This window comes from Pan troglodytes, chromosome 13 (genome assembly GCF_028858775.2).
Source record: "Pan troglodytes isolate AG18354 chromosome 13, NHGRI_mPanTro3-v2.0_pri, whole genome shotgun sequence".
In the NCBI taxonomy this organism is placed as follows: Eukaryota; Metazoa; Chordata; class Mammalia; order Primates; family Hominidae; genus Pan; species Pan troglodytes.
The window spans coordinates 36,540,602-36,565,473 of NC_072411.2; the positions used below are offsets into that span (position 1 = coordinate 36,540,602).

At 45.6% G+C, this 24,872-nt stretch overlaps 1 protein-coding gene across 2 annotated transcripts in view; it reads right to left on the reverse strand.

Moving 5' to 3' along the window:
* Window positions 1-24,872, reverse strand: part of TMEM163 (transmembrane protein 163) — a 254,663-nt gene that overhangs the window by 39,296 nt on the left and 190,495 nt on the right. For both annotated transcript variants that reach the window (XM_515803.7, XM_063791120.1), the window contains exon 5: window positions 7,856-7,952. In XM_515803.7, the coding sequence (XP_515803.2) occupies window positions 7,856-7,952 (97 nt within the window). The remainder of the gene's footprint in view (window positions 1-7,855; window positions 7,953-24,872) is intronic.

Genomic DNA, 24,872 nt, shown 5'->3' on the forward strand with positions numbered 1-24,872 from the left:
TGAAGAATCTACTGCCAGGGCAGGCTGAGGGGAGGTGGGGATTGAACTTGGATGTGTCAAAAGGGAGGCAAAGGAAAGGATGAGTGTCTTCAGAGAGCACTTTCACGAGTGGCAAAGTCAGGGAAGGGGCTGGAAGTCAATGCCTGGGAAGGTGGCTTGGCCACAAGTGGCTAGGAGACACCCGAAAAAGAAGGCATGTGTATAGAAGCCACATTTTCAAGGAGGAAAGCAGGAGGGAGCTTACAGAGTTCAGGTTGGCACTCCAGCCTGGGTGGAGGGGAGCGGCCCTGAGTGGGAGGGAAGGATGAGTGAGAGGACAAATGGCATGCTGTACTGTAGACAAGGGTGTGGGAAGAAGGCAGGCGAGGCTGTCTCGATCCTCCTCAAGGCAAAACTCACTAAGAGTGAGATAATAAATGGCTGAAGAACATATCAATCACTCCTGACACCCCAAACTACAGGTTGAATACTGAGCATGGTGCATACACAGAAGCCTATGATGGAAGAATCACAGTCACCTCCACAGGTGGGACATCTCTGGGAAAAGTTCTTGGCTGGGGGCTTCCAAATCGTTACACAAAACTCTGAGAGGCCATTGCTTTGGCCTGAGCTCCTGCACTAGGCCCCAACAGACCAGACCAAACAAGAATGGAGTCGTTCATGCTAAATGCCACATAACCAAACTGAAACTTTCATGAAGCAGACAGATCCCAAAACAGACTATTTTTTCCTGAAAACAGAAGATTCCAGTCTACCTAAGTTAGTGTCACAAGAAAGTCCCCTCTGCTTTAATCCATACAAAAAAAGTAATTTAAAGTAACCCAATGTTAACCAGTCTGCTTTTCTTCTATTTCTGTTTCCTTGTTCCCACCTCATGAAGCCCACTATTCTGCCATTGCCCCCTGGAAGCTCCCATCCTATGTTATAGAACGGAGGACTCCCCAGTTCATCCACCATGAATAGAAGTCGGTTAGATCTATAACGAAATTTGTTGTAATTTCACAAAATCCAAGGCTTAACTATTTTTTTTTTTTTTTTTTTGAGACGGAGTCTCGCTCTGTCACCCAGGCTGGAGTGCAGTGGCGCAATCTTGGCTCACTGCGGCTTCCACCTCCAGGGTTCAACCAATTCTCCTGCCTCAGCCTCCCAAGTAGCTGGGATTACAGGTGCCCACCACCACGCCCAGCTAATTTTTGTATTTTTAGTAGACACAGCGTTTCACCATATTGGCCAGGCTGGTCTCAAATCCCTGACCTCAAGTGATCTGCCTGCCTCAGCCTCCCAAAGTGCTGGGATTACAGATATGAGCCACCGCACCAGGCCCCAAACCTAACATATCTTTGACAAGAGTTCTATTTCCAGTTTTGCTCAGGAGCATGGAATCCCATCTGAGGCTCCTACAGGAACACCACCGACCTCTACAGGGCCTGCAGAGCCAGCCTGGCCTCAAGAGCAGGACACACCAGAAAACATATGTTGAATGGATGCACCAGTGAACAGAGATGGCCACCTCGCCAGAGCCACAATCCATGGGGACTGGAGACCAAATGACGCTAATGACTGCAGGGAAATGAACAACTGAGAGGGGCTCCCTTTTATCACTGGAGGGAAGCTGCTTGGTTCTAGTGAATGGGAAGGAATTTTAGGCAAAAACTCAGGGAGGAGACAGACAAGGAGAGCTTGGAAGGGTAACCTTACTAATTAAGACAGATAAAACAAAATTTTGCTAAGCATCATTTCTGACTTACAACACAAAGTCATTTTTCCTTTCTTCCTTGTCCCTCCTCCTTTGCTCTCCCTATTCCTTCCTCCTTCTACCCAGAGACTGTCATGTAAACAGGACACAAAAGTATGACAGAGACCACAGGTGCACACAGAACCTGTGGCTCCCTCTGCAGCTCCGCCTGGAAGTGCCTCCTCTTCCCACGCCTCCTCCCACTCATTGCCTGCCTTGCCCATAACCACCCTTCCTTCAGATGTCGCATGGAGTGTCTGCTTACTGGGGAAGGTCCCCACATATCTCCCCCTACTCCAGGCTTGACAAAAAAGCTCCTCTGTGTTCTCATGTGATCGTGTCTATTACAGCTGTTATCACTACATATTTAATGTAGCAGCTAATGAGTCTCTCCCCCAACTGTGCTCCTTGGTAGCAAAAGCCAAGTCCTCTAAGAAGTAAAAGGCTTTGCAGTGCAATGCAAAAACTCTAGCCGTTATTGCTATTTGACTCTGAATCCCAAGTGCCTAGACAGAGGGTTGGTCTGGAGATGAGCAATCAAATGGTAGCCAATATTATTATTATTAGCATATGTTCATGTATTATTTATTGACAACATGTGGCTGTTTATTATTCTAATTATAATGATAATCAGCATTATTGCCACATGACCACTTAAGGAGTCTGGGCCCAGACACCGGCCAAGAGCGCAAGGTGAAGAGGTCATGGTCCACGCAAGGCAGAGGCCACTAATGAGCTGGTCATTGATCAGGACACAGAGAAAGCTCAAGGGCAAGGACGGGACTTCTAGAACCTTAACTTTAGAAACAATATCATCTTCTTCCTTTGTAAAGCGTGCAACTGTTTATAAAGCATTTCTACATTCATTATTACATCATTTACTTCTCACAGCTCTGTTGTGGAGTACTGGGTACTGCATCCATTTTTGTCGTGAAGAAACTTGCTCAGAGAGGAAGCGTGATTTGCTAAAAGTCACTCAGCCAGTTAGGGGTGGGTTAGCCCTAGAGGTCAGGTCTTCCAATGGCATGTTCAGCTTTCCCCAGACAAAGACAGCTACAGCTGACTGAAGCCCAAGAGAGAGCAATACAAGCTCCATCCAGGGACCCCACAAGGCCAAGCATCAGAGAAGCCACAACTGGACATGTTGAGATGGTGCTCAGGAGCTGAGTCTGAAATCACCTCTGGCCACTATTTGGGGCAACCTTGATTAGCAATTCAGAAACTTCAAAAGGCAGAAGAGCAGCAGCCTCCACAGCAGGGCTCTCCTCTACTGCCGATTCTCCTAACTGTTCATTTGATCCTTATCATAAGCCTTGGATGGAGGTGCCATCTCCATTTTACCTAAGAGGGGGCTCAGAGTCAGGGTGACTGCGTGACTTGCCTGCGGTCACACAGGTAAGAAAAGGTAGAGGGCGCCACACCTTGGACAGGTGCGGCCACGCCCAAGCCCTCCCACCATGCTCAGCAGCTTCACTCCAGCGCCACCCTCCACGTGCTCCACGCATCCCCCCTTCCCCTCATCCCACACTGTCCTGCTGCAGTCTCCACCGATGCTTGGTGCACTTGCATGTGGGCTTTTTTTTTTTTTTGAGACGGGGTCTTGCACTGTCGCCCAGGCTGGAGTGCAATCTGGTTCAAGCGATTCTTCCACTTCCGCCTCCCGAGTAGCTGGGATTACAGGCTACCACCACATCTGGCTAATTTTGTGTGTGTGTGTGTGTGTTTTTTTTTAGTAGAGACGGGGTTTCACCATGTTAACCAGGCTGGTCTCGAACTCCTGGCCTTAGGTGATCCGCCTGTCTCGGCCTCCCAAAGTGCTGGAATTATAGGCGTGAGCCACCACGCCCAGCCAGCATGTGGGCTTTCAAGAGACAAGGCAGTGGAGGCACACCCTGGTCAGCAGCACAGAGTGAAGGGGCCCATATGGAAAGGGTCGTAGGTGGCAGGAGTAGCCAGAAAGGCCAGGGACAGGCAGGGCCAGCTGGGGGCCTGCACATCCTCCTGCTTTGGGACAGCCCTCGGCAGCACTGCCCTCAGGAGTGTGGGGAGAAGACAGACAGGAGGCCGGAGCCAAAAAGCCAATGGGCAGCAGGATCCTAAAGGCCCCATGTGCCAGGGCCAAGATAGTCCTGGACAAGGAGACCAGGTTCAAATCCAGGCTCTGCCGCCACCCAGCTGACGATCTCAGGAAGATCACTTCAGCTTTCAGAGCCCCTGGGTCCTCGAGCAAAGGAGAAGCTTGCCACCTGCCCCTTCTTACCAAAGCCAGGCATGGCTGGTGGGGTAAAAATGGGGAGAGCAAGATACTTCTTTTAAAACAACCCATATTAATATACGCATCACTGTGGAATGGTTAAGACATCATAAAGATATACCATTTTTACTTATTAAAAAAATATAGTAATAACTAAATAAAAAAGATGCAGTCAGGGAGGCAGAGGGTCAGTAGTGTCATGGGTTTCTGGAACCTGCTTATTTTGATTAAAACTATCCTTTCATGCTAAAATAAAACAAACAAAAATAAAGCAGCCTATTGGTAAAAGGAAAGCACTATTACTACCATTGTGGCACAGGCCACACACGTCCCGGCTTCCAGAACTGCAGTTTCAGAGACGGCTCTGCGGAATCTGTTTCATGAACCACCTGCAGGTTGGGAGGCAGCAGCCTGTAGCCATTTGCCCACACAGCCCTGGAGCAGAGTCCCCAGGTCCTGTTCCAGTTCCCCAGAGAGCCAGCTGGCCTGACTGCTCCAGCAAAACCCTGAGGGGCAGGCAACACCACGAGGCTCAGAGTCAACCAACTTTACAGTTGGGAAATTCCAATTGCACAGCTCTCTTACTCAAAACTCACCCATTCCTGCAATTATTCCCACTCTGAGAACCGTGCAGCGAAACTAAAAAGAAGGCTGCCAAGGGACAGGGCTGGGGAAGGGAAGACGCTGTTTCTGACAGAACCTACAGTCACAGCTGGACAGAAATCCCATGTAAAACGCAGTTCTGCAACTGAGACTAAGGGGGAGGTGTCACTCGGAGCTAAGTCTGTGACACAGAGGCCCTAAACACTGGTCTCCCTGGTTTTGCCCAGATCCTACCCTCACAGCCTGGTTTCTGCAGAAGCAGCAAACTCTCTATGTGCAGCCAGGAGGCATGCTTTATTTAATCTGCATGAAATTATCCACCCACTCTCAACCAGAGTTTTCAAAAATGTTTAATTAGTTGCCAATTTATCTCACATTAAACATAGGTTTCCACTTCCTTTTTAACACTCAGAAGACATGATGATGATGAGTCTTCCGTGCAGCCCACATTCCAGCATGATATCTCCAGAGGAGGCCAGGCCCTTCATCCAAGTGCGCACACCCCAGTTGCCACAGACCTGGTCAGTTTCTCCTATTTTTGCTTCAGAACTGGCTTCTACCAGCATTTGAGTTTGTGACTCCTAATTGAGATGAAGCATTGTGAATAAATGCACATTTTGGATTACTGCAGGCCAGAGGTCAGGGGCCTGGCTGTCACCTGTTGGCTTCTATAAACCTCTAGCCAAGGGAACCAGAAGACCCAGGATGGAGACAGACACGGTCAGCTGCCACCTGGCAGCATTTACCTGGCCCCGTGGGCCACTCAGCCCTCAGCCGAGGAGGAGGCCTTCCCCTCTGGAGATGGGAGCTCACACAGCTTGAAAGCTCCTTAGTTAACAACTCTGAAGGCTTAAACAAAACCACCAGCAAAACCATCTGGCATCGCTTCTTCAGAGTTCTGATGAGATGACCATAAATGGGTGTGATTTTTAAATCCCACACCAACAATGGATGAAAGGATAAAGAAAATGTGGCATATATACACAATGGAATACGATTCTGCCATAAAAAAAAAAGTGACATCCTGTCATTCGCTACAACACGGATGGAACTGGAGGTCATTACGTTAAGTGAGATAAGCCAGACACACAAAGACAAGCATCACATGTTCTCACTCATGTGCGAGTTAGAAAAAGGTGATTGTGTAAGAGTAAAAAGTAAAACAGAGGATACCAGAGACTGGGGAGGGGAGGGGGAAGGGAGGGACTTGTTAAAGGATACAAAATTACAGCTAGATAGGAGGAATAAGTTCTAGTGTTGTAAACAATTATAGGATGACTAGAGTGAACAATAATATACTATATAGGTTATAATTGTATAATATATCACATATTATATAGCTAGGAGAGGGATATTGAATGTTCCCAACACAGAAATAATAAATGTTTGAGATAATGGATATGGTAATTCACTAATTACCCTAATCTGGTCACTATACATGATATGTATCAAAACATCACTATGTACCCCATAAATTATCATTATTGTCAATTTAAAAAAATAAGTAAATTAAATGTTTACAATCCCATAGCACAAATCATCAAAGGTGCAGATGGTATGGGTTCTGTAAGGACAGGCGCAACCATGGACTCTTCAGCTTCTCTGAACCCCAGGTGAGGCTGGGTGTTGGACATGTACACCTTGAGGGGGAATGTAAGTCGGTGAGCTGCTTCTCTTAAGAGTATTTGCACTGTGGGATAATAACAGATCGCTCTCAGTTAAAAGTGGTTCAGCTATCGGGAGAATAACAAGGAGAGCCATTACAAGGGCCGTGAGCACAGCCATCCATCCCCTATCACGTGAGCCCTGCTGGAAATTAATTTTTAATGCCAAATAAATGAATGTGTCAACTGGCATAGTGCAGAAAATTCCCACCAACAAACATTTCTCAGAGTGGAGGCATATTTGCAAGGCCTATAAAATGTAGACGTTACCTGACTGACATCTAACATGTATAATCACACTTGGTGCCCTCATATCTTACCTAAGGTTCAGATTCTGACTGAATGAAATGCAGGCTAGCAAGTCTGATGGAGGAGGAGGATGCGAGAGTCCCATATGCCAGGCAACCAGGGAGACTGGTTAAGTAGGAGATGAAGAGCACAGGACTGTAATAAACGGTAATATTTGTTCGGGCTATCTCTGCTTCTGAAAAAGACTAAATACCACAAATAGGTACATTCCTATCCCCGTATCCATTTTTCCTCCCTGTCACTGAGATGTTAGAGAGTAAGCGCTGGCCAACTGTGGTGATAAATAACAGTTAAAATCCTGGTGGATCATTAAAGGGATGGCACTAATCATTTACAAGGGAGTGAGGAAAACAACTTAAAGCAGCCACTTTCATGCCTCTACTAAATGCAGGAGAATGTCTCACCTCATTTTCATCTTCCCTATAAAAACACACATATACACACAAACACACATACACGCAATACATCACCCAACAAGGATTAATATCTTTTTTCAAAAGTAAAATTAAAGGTCTAATCATTTTGGTCTTATATCAGATGGTGCGTGTAGCCAAGCTCACATCAAATCACATCCTAAGAGGAGACCAGATTTTACATTCAAATTTCCATTGCAACTTGTACACAGGGAATTATTGTAATGGCAGCATCTTCATCTCCTGGTAACCACATCAGCTGCCTGTCACGAAGACTGCATGACAGGAGGCTGTAAAAATATTTCTTTTCTCAGCACTCATAAGGGGAGGGAGGGAAAAAGAATCAGAGTGCCGGTAATGACTCTCACCCAGAGGACAAAGCAGTCAAAGACACATTTTAATATGAATTTGTGTCCTCCAGTTTCAATATCCCAGTGTCAATTGTGCCAGAAAACCTAACATGAATAGATTTATGATTGAATTGAGGTGCAAAGGAAAAAAATAATTCTTAATACAACGATCATTGAATGAACACAGAACAACAGATGCAAATAACACAGATTGGATCACTCTGCTTCACAAAAATAACCCAATTTCTCTTTACACACACAAAAAATCTTGCTTTAAAAATAGTGAAAATAGCTAAGGAAAGGCACACAGAACCCAGTCCTAGCTCACCTATCTGGAGTCTCTTCACCTTGCCCAGTGTTTCTCTCCACCAGGTCATTTGCATCCCTGCAACAAGTTCTTCTGACCCCCAGAATGTTGTCTGTTCCCTCTCAACATGCCCGACTCCACCCGGGAACCCTGTGATAAGAGGCAGCCCAGGGGGCCAGCACTGGCAGGAAGGATTGTTAAGGAAGAAGAAGGACCTTACCACTTCTGGGAGCAGCCTAGTTGAGAGGTCATGGATGGCTTTGACCACTATACATATGGATGACAGAAGGAATATCACCCCCAAGATGACACAGGCTCTGCAAAAAACAAAACATTGAGAATCTTAACTGGGAGAACTCACACTGCTGAAGAGTCCACACAATTGACAGTGACAAAGACACAATCTGGGAATGAACTCAATTGTAATTTGCCACACCCCCAGGGTGACCACCCACAGTCCATGGATTGACACTAAGTCACCTCTAGGAGAATACAGTTCAGAGTTTGATCACCAAAGTCAACCACAGGGAAAAGAGATCACCATCCTACAGAAGCTCACAGCATACCATGAATGCTGTCATGGAAGGGTCTTCAAGGCCGTGAAATCTTTCTCCCTTGCCTGGCAAATGTGATGTTTCATTCCTGCTCAAACGGGAAGGCACATGGTTTAACAGCAGAATGGAGGCTCTGGCATGAGACATGCCAAGCTCTACCATTTACTTAACTTGTGTGATCTTGATTATTGTCTCTCTTAGCCTTGATTTCCTCATCTTTCAAATGGGAATATATTCCCTACCTAAAGAGGAAATGAGACAATGCACCAAACATAAAATGGGAAGCCATTACTGTTAGCTTAAGCAAAGGAAAGTCTACTCTGTCACTTTTGGATATGACGTTGATAGACACCTTTGCATTTTCCCAATGATGAAAAGGAGAAATGATTTGGTAATGACAAGACAGGAGTTTGTGGTAAGATAGAGAAACTCTAAAAGGCAGAAATGAGGGGTAAGAAAGGAGAAGGTCAACCAAGACACTCAGCACAGGCGGAGGCAGGAGCAGGTGTGCAGTGAGGCCAAGGGTGAAGTGAGAGGACACACAGCTGGGGGTGTGGCATGGGGACTGGCAAAGAAGGCTATGGGACTCAGGACATAGGAAAAGTCTCTGACAACCCAGACACAACAAATCTCAGGATGGAAAAATGAAGAGTGATGGAAGATGAAGGTAGGCCCGAGGAAATGATACCATTACAAGGGTTAAAATATCAAATGAAGAGGGAGAAAAAAGATAAAAAATACAAGAGTGACTACAGTGAGGTTGAGATCATTCCTGTCCCAGCTTGATGTCTCCACCATTTGGTGGCCTCCTGAGCAATCTTGCTCCAACTATCAAACAAAATCACGTTTTATTATCCACCATGGAGTCCCTTCTCTAGAGTAACAGCATGGCCCCAAATTGCTCACCTAATTTTGAAGTGGTACCTACTTATAATCCCAGTAAACCTGTGAACAGACCCCATCCTCCACATTTAGGAGTGAGGAATAAAAGCAGGTAAGCGAGGCTGCTTGGATTCCACTCAGCTTCTAAGTCACACTGTGGTGTAGGTTTTATTCCTTCAAAAGCAAAGACGGAATCATCGCAGGTTGGAGCAAAACACAAAAAAGAACAGAGATGGAAGGAAAAGGAATGAATGGGTTAGGAATCAGCACAGACTTGAGCAAATGAATATACACATGGATGATGGAAGGAACATCACCCCCCAAGGGACACAGGCTCTGTAAAAAAAAATGAAACATTGAGGATCTTAACTGGGAGAACTCCACACTGCTGAAGAGTCCGCACAATGACAGTGACAAGGACACAACCTGGGAATGGACTCAACTGTAACTTGCCACACCCCCAGGGTGACCACCCCTAGACCAAGGATTGACAGTAAGTCACCTCTAGGAGCATACAGTTCAGGGTTTGATCACCAAAGTCAACAGGGGAAAGAAGTTGCCATCCTATAGAACCTACATGAATGCTGTGAGCAACGTGGCCCCATGATCCACCAGGGGCAGAAGAGACAATTCAGGTAATAAGTAGGTGCTAATGTGCTGCCTGCATGTGACAGTGCTCCTGGGGCTGGGAACCACAGTCCTAACGCTGGAATCAGGGACAGAGGGGGCCATGATAGAGTCCTGGAGGAATGAGCTGAACCTACTGGAGGGCCCTTTAATGACTACATACTGTAGCAAGAGCAGGGATTCCTAGGGCTTGGGGATCATCACTCCCAAAGCACTTGCCTCCTGTTTGGAAGACAGTTCTGGACCAGCTGTGCTAGGGACCTGGAGTAACCATTCCTCCCTATGAGCACATGTGCATGAGAGGTCCCATTACAGGAGAAGAGCCTAAAATCAGGATAAGCCTCCAAGGTAAGTTTCACAATGTGGTTCTTCCCTCCATTCACAAAACTCCTGAGTGACTCACAGAGACTCGCTCTTCAATTAACCTTTTCAGGTAACTTCAGTCATCAACTCAGCACTTCCCAGCACTGAGAGCACATTGTACTCACCTGGGGAATTCCTTTTTTTTTTTTTTTTTTTTAAAGTTTCCTGGACACCACTCCAGTTCAATTTTATCAGAATTTCCAGGGGTGAGCCTAAGCCTCTGCATTTGTTTAAAAGCTCCCCAGGCAATTCTTGTGTACACAGGATTGAGAATGTCCGGCCTAGAGTCAGGTGGGGCCCTGTCCCTAGGAAGCTTCCACTGTGAGGTGACAACACAGGACTCCCTGGAACAGAGGCTGAGATAGAAGCGACATCCAAGCTGGGGAGGAAGGAAGGGGGTCTCGTGGGACCTAATAGGCCTTGTAGTGCATTTGTTTGTCAACCAGCTTTCACTCCCTGAAAATCAAGTAGGGCAGCCACAACTTGCGTGCTATACTCTACACGCAATTTGTCACCATATCCCCAAGGGAGCTTCCATCTCCATACTCCTCTGGGGGAAGGAAGGAACAAATGCCTGCTTCTTTCTGACAGGGAACAGTGGTGATAATGCCGGAATTGCCTCTCACCAGCTCACTGCAGCCACGCCTCCATCACGCACAAAAGGCGGATATGGATTCTGTTTACATTTACCTAAGGAGATGAATGTGAAGGATGCAAGGGCTTCGTAGGTAATTTATTGCTTACTTATCTTTACTCAAAATTACACTATAAATTCTGTAAGGGCAAAAACTACATAGCATGTAGCAGGTACTCCTCATGCAGTAGAGTGGATCGAACATCAATGGATTCATCCCCGACTGATCGTAAGCTCCCCCCATGGAGTCTGAGGAGGCATCAACCATTTACCACTGGGGATGGGAGGAGGAAAGAGACTCCCAACACGTCAGCCAAATGCCCGTGGAATAGCCCACACGGTAAGGCAGCTCTGAAATATAATGAAAATCAAAAGAAATTTGTGATTTGGTTTATTAAAGTTGAATTTCACAGAATTGTAATCCTATTTTCTTCACCAATATACCTATGAATATACTCCAAAATGTGTCAAAAACTCATTTGCATCTTTTAAATGTGTTACAGATTCAAAACCCACAGTCACCCCTCCTTCCACACTGCTGGGAGCCTGTATGTCAGAGTGTCTCCAACAGCCCAAAGCAGCTATTATTAGCAGAGGGCACGGTGCTATTTTTTAACGATTTATTAATATTTATTGTGTTTACACAGCAGTTTTCTCCTCTAGCACTCAGAGCTCCACACATCAGCTCATCAGTGCCCTGGAGGCCACTCACCGGACCCAGGTTTTTGTTTTTCTGCTGTTTTACGGATGAGGGGTGGGGAGAGAGGTGTTTTATAAACACTAGTGTTTAAAAATGGAGGAGTCAAGGATTAGCCGGCTTGCCTAAGGTCACTCAAGGAGTTTGTGAAGTCCACCCAGAAATAGAATCCCATTCAACTGCCAACCTCCTAACAGCCAGCCCTGGTCAACCATCCAGCCACACGAAAGCTCTGGGCAGCCACATCACGTGCTCACACCACCACTGCCCTGGGACTAGTGGTCTCCAGGATGCTGTGAAGATTTGAGTCAGGAGCAAACAGTGCAAATATGACTGCTTATGCATCTGCAAGTATAAGCTGCTTCCAGGCTTGGGGGACTAGAGACGGGTGGGGGCCAAAGGGTAATTGCTCCATCAGCAATCCCTGGCCTCAACCCAGAAAGGCTGGCCTGGCCAGTAACAAGGGCATTGAGGAACCAGGTCACTAAAAAGAATATAGACTCCTCCCTCCTGCCCCAACTCTGGGGGAGAACTTCATGGATCAGAAAGAGGCAAGTGAGATGTACCCCTTCAGCATAATCCCCCAGTCAACCCAGACTGAAACCAAATTTAAATTCCCGGCCGGGTGCAGTGACTCACGCCTGTAATCCCAGGACTTTGGGAGGCCGAGGTGGGTGGATCACCTGAGGTCGGGAGGTCAAGACCAGCCTGCCCAGCACGGACAAACCCCGTCTCTACTAAAAATACAAAATTAGCTGGGCATGGTGGTGTATGCCTGTAATCCCAGCTACTTGGGAGGCAGAGGCAGGAGAATCGCTTGAACCTGGGAGGAGGTGGTTGCAGTAAGCTGAGATCACACCACTACACTCCAGCCTGGGCAACAAGAGCGAAACTCTACCTCTAAATAAATAAATAAATAAATACCCACCGGATCAGCGGTTGTCACAGTGTGGTCCACGAATCAGCAGCACCCGCATCACATAAGAACTTGGTGGAAAAGCAAATTCTGAGTGAGTCCACCCCAGACCTACTGAATCAGAAACTCTGGGGATGTGGCCCCTCAATCTGTGTTTTAATAAGCCCTTCAGGTGATTCTGATGTACGCTCAAGTTTAAGAACCACTGAATAGGCCGGGTGTGGTGGCTCACACCTGTAATTCTAGCACTTTCAGAGGCCCAGGCAGATCTGCTTGAGGCCAGGAGTTTGAGACCAGCCTAGGCAACACAGAGACCCCACCTCCACAAAAAGTAAATTAGCTGGGCATGGTGGTGTGTGCCTGTAGTTCCAGCTATTCAGGAGGCTGAGGCAGGAGGATTGCTTAAGCCCAGGAGGTTATGGCTATAGTGAGCCATGATCGTGCCACTGCACTGCAGTCTGGGTGATGGAGAGAGACCCTGTCTCACACACACACACACAGACACACACACACACAGACATACTTAATGTCTGAAAGGAAGCAATGGTTAACAAGCCACTTCAAAGAAATGATTAAAGGTAGTTAAAGCCTCCTTTTTTTTTTTTCTATTCTGCTAAAGGCTCCAAATTGCTAACCGTGCACAGTACTGTAAATCTCTAGAAGCATCAGTTTTTGATTCTGAAGTCATAAGGGCAAAACCTACTGACAGACACTCATACACAAAATGTTGTCAGATTGAAACTTTGGCCCTTTGTCATTTGTAGGTTTAAAGGCCTGTGGCTCACATTAAAATTGCCTGAGTCCTAGCCTATCAATTCTAGGTTACTTCCTATCAGATCAAAAGAGCCAAACAAGAGAAGCTTCTCCAATCACCCTCTAATTTACGATAGATCTAAACACAAAGTAGCCCTGGTGATTAACCAATTCATCCCACAGTTTAACGTGTAATTGTTTTATGTATCATCTTTCACTCTGGTCTCCAAAGCATTTGTAATCTGAGACAGTGCTCAAATGTGAAGCAAATAATGAAAAATAAAAGAGTTAAGTGGTGTGAGCATATAACACGGTACTTACGACTGCACAATTCCTAATGCTGGTTTTCTCCAGCTAAGCCCTCTTTCTCTCCGTGTGTTCTGACATTTCAAACAAAGCCACAGAGGAAGCTCATCTTGGAGGCAGGATAAAAGGAGAAAGTGAGCAAGGAATGGCTGTGAGCCATTCTCTCCTGTCTATCACGGAGAAGCCAAACCTGCACCATCTGGTTAAGACTCCACCCCTCCCTCAATCCGTCACTATCAATGCCTCTCTCCTCTCCTCCTTCTGGAACTCCCCCACTTCCCTTCATGTTTGTACTCATCTTCACCTCATTTCTTCCCTCAACTCTCCTGAGCTCCAGCCCCTCATCCTCTCTCTCCATCCATTTCCCATCTCTCTCCTCTATCTTCAACTTCATCTACCCGCTGTGTTTGTGGAGTGGGTGAGATTGACTTGGACCAGGGACAGTCACTCAGACCACAACTTTCCACACAAGCGTTCCCTACCCTCTCCATGGTAAGAGCCTCCATTTCCTCAAGTTGCAACCATTAAAACCTCTCCTTCCTCAACAAATGACCTGTGGTTTACATCTGTAATAATACACAAGCTGAACAGAACCCAACCAACTGAAATCCCACTTAGATAGGACTTTATTTCTGGCATCTACTTTAGGGACAAAAGTCAACATGAGGAACTTGTTAAATGATTAGTCTCTAGAGCAGAGCAGACCCAGGGCATTTTCTGTGATGATGGATGCTATTCTATATGGTAGCCACTCACCACAGGTATCTATTGAGTATTGCAAATGTGGTTACTGCAACTGAAGAAATGAAATTTTAATTTCTTTTAATCAAAAACCAAATGGCCACATGTAGTTGGTGACTACCATACTGGACAGTACAGCTCTAAAGGTTGGGCTTAAAATACACAGGCTCACCAAACGGGCCGTTGCCCAAGCCACTCCTCAAGATGGGGTCAATTTATGTGGACTAACAGGGACTGCTCTAGGAAACTATGTGAAGGCACATCAGGCCTTTGGTACCTGCACCAATCAATGTGCCATTTCCTTCCCTCCAGGGAGCCCACCAAGCCCCAGGTCTACATGCCAGTCTCTCTCTTGTTTTCATCTAACATCAACCTATCTCCAGCCACAGCGACTGCTTCACCAGGGCATCTGCATTTTAGAAAGTGACTTGAAAATTCAGTCACTCACATTTTAAGTTCTACATGTCAAGCCCTGAGGCTAAGGCAAACAAAATCTATACCCAGCCTCCAGAGAGCACGAATCTAGGATAGGAAACCTGGAAATCACTACAGGACAGTCCATCACTTGTGAATGTGAAAATAGGCAATGGACAAGGAATAAAATGAAGACAGAACTCAGAGTGATAAAACACAACCTGGGAGGACAGAACAGGAAGAAACGATGGCTCTGTAGTGCAACATCTAAGCTGGGTGTACAATGGACAGGAATCATGAAGCAGAGAAACTAGAAGGCTTTGGAGGTTACTCCAGACAGAGCAGAGGAAATTTTATGGACTAAAGCATAAAGACACAGCACTGTGGGGCCCTATTTCAGCAGGAGTTCAAAATGGAGATGCTGTTCCTGGAGCATTTGGCCCCAGGGGAGCAGCAATGCAGTGGCCACAAAGAAAGGCCCTGTGTGTCCTGGAAGCTCCCTCAAGATGGCAGGTGCATCACCCATGGTACACATAACGGATCTTAGACAGCATACAGACCAAAACCTGTTGTATTTAATAGTTACATATTTTAATGTACCTCAGAAAAAAAAGACCATCGCTCCATGATGGCAAAGATATTGCTGCTTAGGGAAAAAATGAATATGATTATATTGAGATAAATATTAAGTTCATAAAAGGATCGGATAGATAGTACACAGATAGGGCAGGATCACCAAGTTGGAACACACAGGTCTGAGGTTGGGGAAACCTTTGTGGTGACAGGAAGTCGCTGCAGCATTTTAAGCAAAGGAGACCCATGATGTGATCTGGGCTTTGCAAAGACCCTCCTGACTGCAGCTGGGATTGGGAAGGCTGAAGGGTAAGAACTAGAGGGAGGGGAATAGCCTGGAAGACAATGTCAATGGCCACGAAAGCAAACTGATGACTCTACGCACAGGCCATGACAGCTGAAAAGAATCAAGATGGAAAGACACCAAGAAGATCAAACTGGCAGAACTTGGTGACTGACTGGACACAGGCAGAGGAGGAGAAGGGTACAAGGACAACCCCAATTTTGAGACTGGACACAAAGGAAGAGGTAGGTAGTGGTGCATCCAAGAGCAGGAAGTGAGGAGCCGGTAGTGAGTCTGTTTGGGGCTTGCCAAGCTTAAGGAAGGTCTGGACAGTGAGATACACTGACCTGAGCCTGAGAGGCCTCTTCCCAGTCTAGGCTCCCAGGGCCATTTTCCTGGGGCTTCCAGGTTTCACATTTCAGGGTGGAGGGGAATGGATAGAAAGAAAGGAACAGGGAACAGCCCGTCTAAAGGTTGCCAAACCCTACCCAAGATCTCTGCTTCCAATATACACTGCACAGGGAATGCATGCGGAGACTCGTGGCCCAAGGTCTTCCAATTAATCAGCAAAACACTGATTCTTGTGTTCCAGGGTAAGGATTTGGCATGAACAGGACAGCAATTGCCTGTTCTTGTGGAACTCACATGGGGATAGGCAATGAACACACGAACACTCTGTACATTATATACAGAGACAAAGCAGAAAAAAGGGGAGAACAACGCGGGGTGGGGGGGGCGGTGCTGTTACTTTATATCCAGTACTCACACTTCTTTCTAATGAGGGTACATCTGAACAAAGACCTACCAGATGGGAGAGTCAGCTCTGCAGCCACCTGGGGACGAGCACTCCAGGCAGAGGGACAGTGAGTGCAAAGGCTCCTGGCAGGAGGGAACCCAGCATGCTCAACCTACAGCAACGAGGCCGGCATGGCTGGAACCCAGGGGCCTTGCCATTACCATAAGGACTTGTGTTTTTCCACTAAGGATGGCAGGGCACCACTGGAGGACTCCGCAAAGAAATGACGCAACCTGACTCACATTCGAAAAGGATCACTCTGGCTGCTCTTTTGAGAAAAGACCAAAGAGGGACATGGGTGGAAGCAGGGAGACCAGGAGAAGGCACCTGCAGGGATGCTGGAAGAGGTGATGCTAGAACAAGGCAGGAGAAGCGGCAGCACAGGGAACACGGGTCCTACAGGCTCCCATGAGATCCAAGCCAGACTGGCCGGAATTCAGTGCATTCCAGCTGCTGAGGGAATAAGGGAACCAGTGGCTGTTTTGAAAGATTTTAAAGGTACTCTCAGGGTCAACCTGCTTCTCAGGAGAATATGGACATCTAAAAACCTTGCTACTTTAGCCAACTGGTTATTTCAAGTAAACCATGCAAGTATTTTCAATGTCAGGGCAATTAGCTGCACCAATTCCAATTTTTTCTTAAATATCTGCTGAAGGTACAACTGCTTGTCTATGCATGGAATATATCCAGGCAGATACCCAAAGAGAGTGACAACAGCTTTTGCTGAACACGGATGGGGAATAGAAGTCTGCTTTAGGAAAAAATACTCTTAGAGAAGCTGATCATGGTTTTTGTAGTTGTGTGTGTGCAGATACAACCTATGAAACATGAAGAAACACCGAATGTCTACCATTTGCAAATAAACCTGCTGTGCATTAGCTATGAGGACAAAACATGGCCCTTTTCCTCCAAGTAGAGAAAGGGGGCATTTAAATCACACACAAATATTCCTAGAGGCCCAGGCGCAATGTCTCATGCCTGTAATCTCAGCACTTTGGGAGGCCAGGGTAGGCAGATCACCTGAGGTCAGGAGGTCGAGACTAGCCTGGCCAACATGGTGAAACCCCATCTCTAATAAAAATATGAAAATTAGCCAGGCAGGGTGGCACACATCTGTAGTCCCAGCTTACTCAGGAAGCTGAGGCAGGAGAATCGCTCGAGCCTGGGAGGTGGAGGTTGCTGTGAGCTGAGACTGCACCCCTGCACTCTAGCCTGGGCAACAGAGCAAGGCTCTGTCTCAAAAAAATATATATTCCTAGAGAAGCTGAGAATTGAGCTGACTTTGAACAAACCAAAGAAATTAACTTGATAAAGAGGAGTGAAAAGTATGTTCCAGGGAAAAGGAAGGCAAGTCCAAAGGCACGCCAGAATTCATTCATCCCGCACATTTCCACTGCACCTTGTGCCAGGCACTGTTCTGGGGGCAAGCCATGCAGGTATAGGGAGAAGCAGCTTCAGGCGCTGAGATGGAACCCTCCTAACTCCAAAGGGGAGTGAGAAAGAGGGAGAATGGTGAAGGCAGATCATATAAGGTCTTAGAGCTGTTGTCAGGATTTAGGCATTTACAAAGATGGGAAGCCACAGGGTGCACAAACTTGGAAACAACATGATGTGGCATGTTTTAACAGGACCACTGTTCACCAAGGGCAGAAACAGGGAGAGCAGCGTGCAGGCTGTGGCACTATCCAGGCCAGGTGAAGGTGTGACAAACAATATCATGACTATCCAGGCCAGGTGAGGATGTGGCAAATGATGTCATGGATATCCAGGCAGGTAAGGATGTGGCAAATGATGATATGGATCAGGATATAGTACTGAAGTGTGAGTCTGGACAATTTCTGATTCTGAGTTTTGGTCTGTTCAGGGATATATTCTGAAGGCACAGCTGACAAGTCTTGTTAATGCGTGGTAGGAAACAAAGGAGCCAAGAATGATTTGAAGCTTTGAACCTGAGAAAAGCAAAGGATACAGTTACCATTTCTGGAGACAGGGAAGACTGTAGGAGAAGCAGGTCTGGGGGCAGAAAAGATCAGGAGTGCAGCTGTGGACGCAGTAAGTGTGGGATGTGTGTGTTAGACATCCAAGTGGTGGTGTTGAGAAGGGAGCTGGAACAGGAGTTTAGATTCAAACCTGACTCAGGAATCATCAGCACATGGATTACACCAAAATCTTTCAAAGTCAAGTAGATTCTTTCCCCCTCCAAGAAATTACAAATGCCCTAGAAAAGCTGGAGTGAAGGTTCCACGACGGATCCAGCTGGGAAGCTGAGTAGGAGGGAGAGTGAGACCCAACCCTGTGGAGCCTCACGTGCTAATAAGGTAAGCTGTATAAATGTTCTTGCGAAAAACCATGCAGAGCCCCTGACAGCTTTGAAAATGATGAAGATGATTAGATCTGCATTTTCCAGCACTGACTCAGGCACTGTCTGTGCTGCACACTTGCAGGGCCTGACCTGCATTCATCCTCCCGCTTCATGGATAATGGGCCTCAATGCTCCCTCCAAGCTCCATTCTCCCTGAGGGGAGGACTGACAGTCACTGCACCCCACCTGGAACCCAGGCCCCTGACCCAAGCTGGGCCCATCAGACACTCTCCCTGGACTTTCAATCCAAGAGGAATGATAACAAGGACTGAAAGCCAAGATGATTCGTCCCTCAGCAGGGATGGCTAGAAGGCCATGCTCAGCTGAAACTGTCAACCAGAGTGCTGAACCAACACCCCTGGGTGTAGCCAGGCTTCCTGTAGCAGGCGGGCTATCTTCCCCCGAGCCAGTGCTCCACTCAAACCAGGCAGAAGCTCCAAGGCCTTGGAAGCATGCCGCGTCTTTCCAGGGCATTCTGCAGCCCTTAAGTAAGCCATAGGCTTGCTGAGGTTAAAGAAGAAGGGGACAAGACGCCACCTCTTGATGGAGGAGTGACAAGGTAGCATTGTAGAACAACATGTGGAGGGGGGCTATGGTTGTGGTTATCTTCAGAAAATGCCACCTGTCACAAGAATGAAGAGGCCCAAGACCAGGTTGGTCACGTACTATGTTAGCAAACCCTTTGTTTCCAGAAATTCTCTCATGCTAGAGTCAAAGTCGGGGGTGTCCAATCTTTTTGCTACACTGGAATAAAAAGAATTGTCTTCGGCCACACATAAAATACACTAACGATACTGATGATCTTTTTTTTTTTTTTTTTTTTAAAGAGGTCTGTACATCAATCATATTATTTTAAGAAAGTTTACAAATTTGTTTTGGGCTCTGTGCATGAACTACTTTGACCAAGCTTGTCCAACCCATGGCCCATGCACTGAAAGCCATCCTGGGCCACATGGTCAATGCAGTTCACGCACAGAGCCAGATTCTGAGGTTTCTATGCTACGGTACAGAAGGCGATGAGTGGTCGTCAAAAGAAAACAAGGAGGCCAATTCCCAGTAGGCCTGCAGAAGTGTGTATCATTGCTCACATCAATTGCTCTCAACCTCACACCCCTACCTTTGCTGCGTGATTCACAGCACCTTTGCGTAGGGGATGTATACATCCTGCCCACTATGGGACTTGGCCGTGTGACTTGCTCTGGTCAACAGTGAGTGGAGATGACATCACTGTACCTGCGCAGAAACTTTCCACGTGCACAATTGGTTTGGCCTCATTTCTGCCCAGTGGTCCTAGGAGAGGAGCTATTCCTTCTGCCTAAAACCTGGAATGAGATCTCATGTGGAAAAGGCCACCACCAAACCTTGGCTTACATGGAAATGATTAAGAAATGCAAGTTTGCAGCATAAGTCACTGAGACTTTGGGTGCTGCTATTGCAGCAAAGCTGACAGATAGAAGATTCTTGAAAGGGACGCATCTTATGGCAGTGGCAGCAAAAGGCTGTCTCAGCAACGCGATACTTGGAACCAAGGGAAGAAGTTGCCTGTCCGATGATAACAGATGAGTCATCTCGAGCCTTAGTCCATCCTGAAAACCAGGCAATCCCACTGACACAAGATGTACAGAAAACCACCTGAGTGAATAATCTTACTGAATCAAAAAGACAAGAATGGAAGCCTCCCGTGGTCTCTGAACTCTCACACGGGGTCTGAAGCATCCAGCCACTCTTCTGCTCTGTCTCTGTGGGAAATGACGAGCTCAGCACCTTCTGAACACAGGCTTCTCAGCATAACATGGTTAATTAAATCTTTTATTTATTTTGATTCCTATAAAAATACTCCATAATTTCCTTAGTAACCTATTTTCCAGTGTTTCTAACCTTGATTATAGTATTTCAAGTAATTGACTTAAATTATTCATTCACTTTGATCCACTTCTGGGAATCAATCCCTGAAGAAAAGGCTTTTTGCAGAAGAATGTTCACAGTAGTGTTATTTATATTTAAATGTGGGAAATTTAAATGTGCCACAAAGGGAGTGTTTAAGTAACTGTGATACATCAATTCAGTTGACTATCAGATGCCATTAAAATTTTTTTTGTTAAAGATAAATGAAAAACAGGATATAAAAATATACATATGCAGATTAGAAATACATAAAAATAAATCTAAACCCAGGGGGAAATTTTTGGAAGGAAACACACAGTAAAGTAATAATAGTAAGAAGACAGACTTTGTTCCCTTCTACTTTTCTGTGCTGTACTTTTGTAACAAAAACAAAATTTCTAGAAATGTCTTCTCCAGCTACATCACTTCTAACATTGACCTGTATTTGCATCTTCACAAGACATGAAATGCTGGTCTCTATCAAGTCTCAGACTTGACATGTAAATCAACCATGTTTTCATGAGCACGTACTACGTGTCCTGCAGGGTGCTGGGGCTCAGGTGTGCAAGGTGCAGTTTTGGTGAGTTTCTGCACTGTTTCTGGGGCAACATAGAAAGCTGCTACCCAAGCTCAGCTGTTCATAGCTTCTTCTCCAAGGCTCAGTTTCCTTAGAAGGAAAATGGGAATGATAAAAAGACCACTTCCCTCCCAAAACTGTAGCAAACATAAATAAGATGGGTAGGCACAGGTCACCCAAGATGATATTAAGCATATATAAAATATGGGCCATGTGCGGAGGTTCAAGCCAGGCACAGTGGCTCACACCTGTAATCCCAGCACTTTGGGAGGCCCAGACGGGCAGATCACTCGCGGTCAGGAGTTTGAGACTAGCCTGGCCAACATGGTGAAACCCCATCTCTACTAAAAGTACAAAGATTAGTCAGGCGTGGTGGTGGGTGCCTGTAATCCTAGCTACTCGGGAAGTTGAGACAGCAGAATCACTTGAACTCAGGAGGCAGAGGTTGTAATGAGCTGAGATTGCGCCACTGCACTCCAGCCTGGGCAACAGAACAAGACCCTGTCTCAAAAATAAATAAATATATATATATTCATATATATTCATATATATTCATATATATGTTCATATATATGTTCATAAATATTCATTTTTTATATATTCATATATATTCATACATATATTCAGATTCATACATATATTCATACATATATTCATATATTCATACATATATTCATACATATATTCATATATATACATATATTCATATATACATACATTCATATATATACATATATTCATATATATGCATATATTCATATATATGCATATATATGCATATATATGCGTGTATATATTCATATATATACGCATATATATATGAATCACCTGGGAGTCTTACCTTTCATACATATATGCATATATATATGCATATATATATATATTCATATATATATATGCATATATGTATGAAAGGTAAGGCTCCCAGGTGAGTGGAGAAGAGGCCAAACTCTGTCTACGGCCAAGGACTGCAAAACTAAAATGCTACTCTAGACTAGAGATTTACCAAGCACCCCAAATTAGAGAACAGAGGCAAACATGAAGGGAGGTTGTGAGCTGTAATTAATGGTTATGTGTTTAGTGGATTAGTTTACATGGATTTTTCTGTCATTAGTTTGTAACTTCACAACTGCTTATCATGCTGACTTGCTTTACCCCCACCCACCCCCGCCAAAAAAATAACATTTCTAATCTAATCCTGTGGCATCATCTTCCATCATTGGGACCTCTGGTAAAATTCACCATACTGTGCCCTTTGGGAAGCTGATCAAACTTCCACAGCTGATCAAGCTGGCCAAGTTCCATGGACATGAATTCCCTGAGGCAAACACCCCATGGCATGTGGGTAAGCATGTGAGGCTTACAGAGAACTCTTGTGGACTTCTCGCATGCTTTTCCTTGACACTGCCAAATGGAGTATACATTACCTTTCCCCTCTGACAAGTCAGAAGGCTGATGGGGAGATGGGGAATTACGGAGAAATAGAGAGCTGGAGACAGTCTGGGAAAAGTCTATGAGCTACCCAGTGTTATGAAGCTAGTCAACTGAGCTGGGACTCAAAGCCAAATTTGAGGCTTGCAACGTAGACAAGCCAGAATTTTCTTTATCTGGGTGTTTGTCAACCTAAACACATACACAAAATTTTCACACACAGTTTTGTGTTTCATTTTTTCTAACTGGAATAGCAATATTGCTGGATTCACTAAACTGGAAGCAGATCCCAGGAGTTCTTGTCATTAACTTGGAAAAAAAAATGGAAAATATCTCTAGACCTCAGTTTCCTCATGTTGAAAGTTAGCCACTTTGACTTAACCGCCAAGATCCTGACATACTAAAACTCCAATCTAGATGGAGCAATGGGAATTCTGGCTCATTAAAGATTTTTATTTTAAATCAATAGGTTTAAGGCTCAGATTTATTTGCATAACCAAAATGTAAGAACTGAACCATAGGTATTATTTACCCACTGGCTAGTTAGGAGAAAAAGTATGAGTTTCCCACTGAGTGATCTGCAAATTGTGGGCTTCCTTTCATATATCACTACAGAGTTGTCAGATGGAAAAAAAAATGCACCATGTTTTTGGCTGATCTTACTTATTTCTGCAACTTCTCTGTGACCTATACACTCTACTATTTTGAAAGGCTGACATTTCCCAGAGTAAGAGAAAAAGGATAATACAGAAAGCAGAAGGAGAAAATTTTAAAAGAAAATGTTATTCATCCATTGCATTGGGAAGCTGGTCTTCTAAACAGAGCAATGATATTTAATTATGTGAAGAATATCAATACCCCAGAGCCTCACTATATTGGGAAAAGCACATTAATGATTCATCTTAGAGCTTTCACCTAGAAGGGCGAGTTTCTGAAAATTCTGGAATATCAAGTTACACTGAAATGTGTTATCAGATTATCAGATTCACAAAATGCTGGCTTCCCTACAAAATACACATCTGCCCATAAATAGGCTATTGGTTTGTGCCTCAATCACTAGTACAAGTAAAAGATCACAATCACACCATCTCAAGAGATAAGTGCTGGTGTTTCCACACCCATTATCATCCTGCCTGTCCTAGAAATGGGAAATTAAGGAACCTAAATGTAACGCGCCACAGTGCTGACTAAATACAAGGCCATCCCGGAGTCAAGACAGGTAGGGAGGATGGTCCTTTAACCACTCGGGGTCGCGTAAAAGACTTTTGGTGCCACATCACATCTTCTTGGCCAGCTCAGATTTCCTTCCAACACCATGTACTTTCTAGCACGGTCCCAATTCAGCACGGTATAGACTTCTCAGAGGTAGAATCCAGCCGCCTCTGCCTACAGAAGTGACCACGATATCTCACCTCAATTGACTTTTCCTCTTTTCCTGTCTAACTCGCCCCCTACTTCACTCCCACTTCCTAGATCATGCCTGGAATCACTGTCCAATCTGCTGCCTTCCTTGTCTCAGGCCCCAATCCCAGGCAGGGGGTGTTCCAGGAAGAACTTACAGCAGGGACAGTTATAGTATATTATACTGTCAAAATAAAAGGAAAGCAAGACAATTGGGAGATAACACAGGCAAACTCAGAGTCTAACCACAAACATCCATGTGAACAAACCAAATGCAGACCCAGGACTTCAACATTCTCCTGGCTTTGCAAATTAAATCTATTCAGGACCCCAGGATCAGGACGTTCTCCTGGACTCAAACGTCCAACCAAAAGTGACAGTCCTTGGCAGAAGTGTTGTAGTAGCCCACAATTCCGTGTTGCCATTTAAGATACTCACAGACTTAAAGGCAAGGCTATCGCTAGACCAAGCCAAATAAATCAGATTAGAGAGCCCCAAAAAGCAAGACTTCCCGCCTTCAAATCACTACATATTTTGCCATGAACTCTGTTGACGTTCCCCTCCTCTTGGGGCAGTCTTTAAAACCTTCTACGGCTCCATACGAGGCAGCCTTGATAAGTCTGTCCTGAGGTTTGTGTCGGCCTCAAATGAGCACAGTGGACAAAGGTGGCATCAGGGATGTGAGCAAGCTTTAAAACACAAATGAGGTCAGAGCAGTGGCTCACTCCTGTAATCCCAGCACTTTAGGAGGCCGAGGCGGGCAGATCACAAGGTCAGGAGATCGAGACCATCCTGGCTAACACGGTGAAACCCCGTCTCTACCAAAAATACAAAAAAATTAGCCGGGCGTGGTGGGGGGTGCCTGTAGTCGCAGCTACTCGGGAGGCTGAGGCAGGAGAATGGCCAGAACCCAGGAGACAGAGCTTGCGGTGAGCCGAGATCGTGCCACTGCCCTCCAGCCTGGGTGACAGAGCGAGATTCCGTGTCAAAAATTAAAAAAAAAAAAAAAAAATACAAAAATCCACCAGGCGTGGTGGTATACG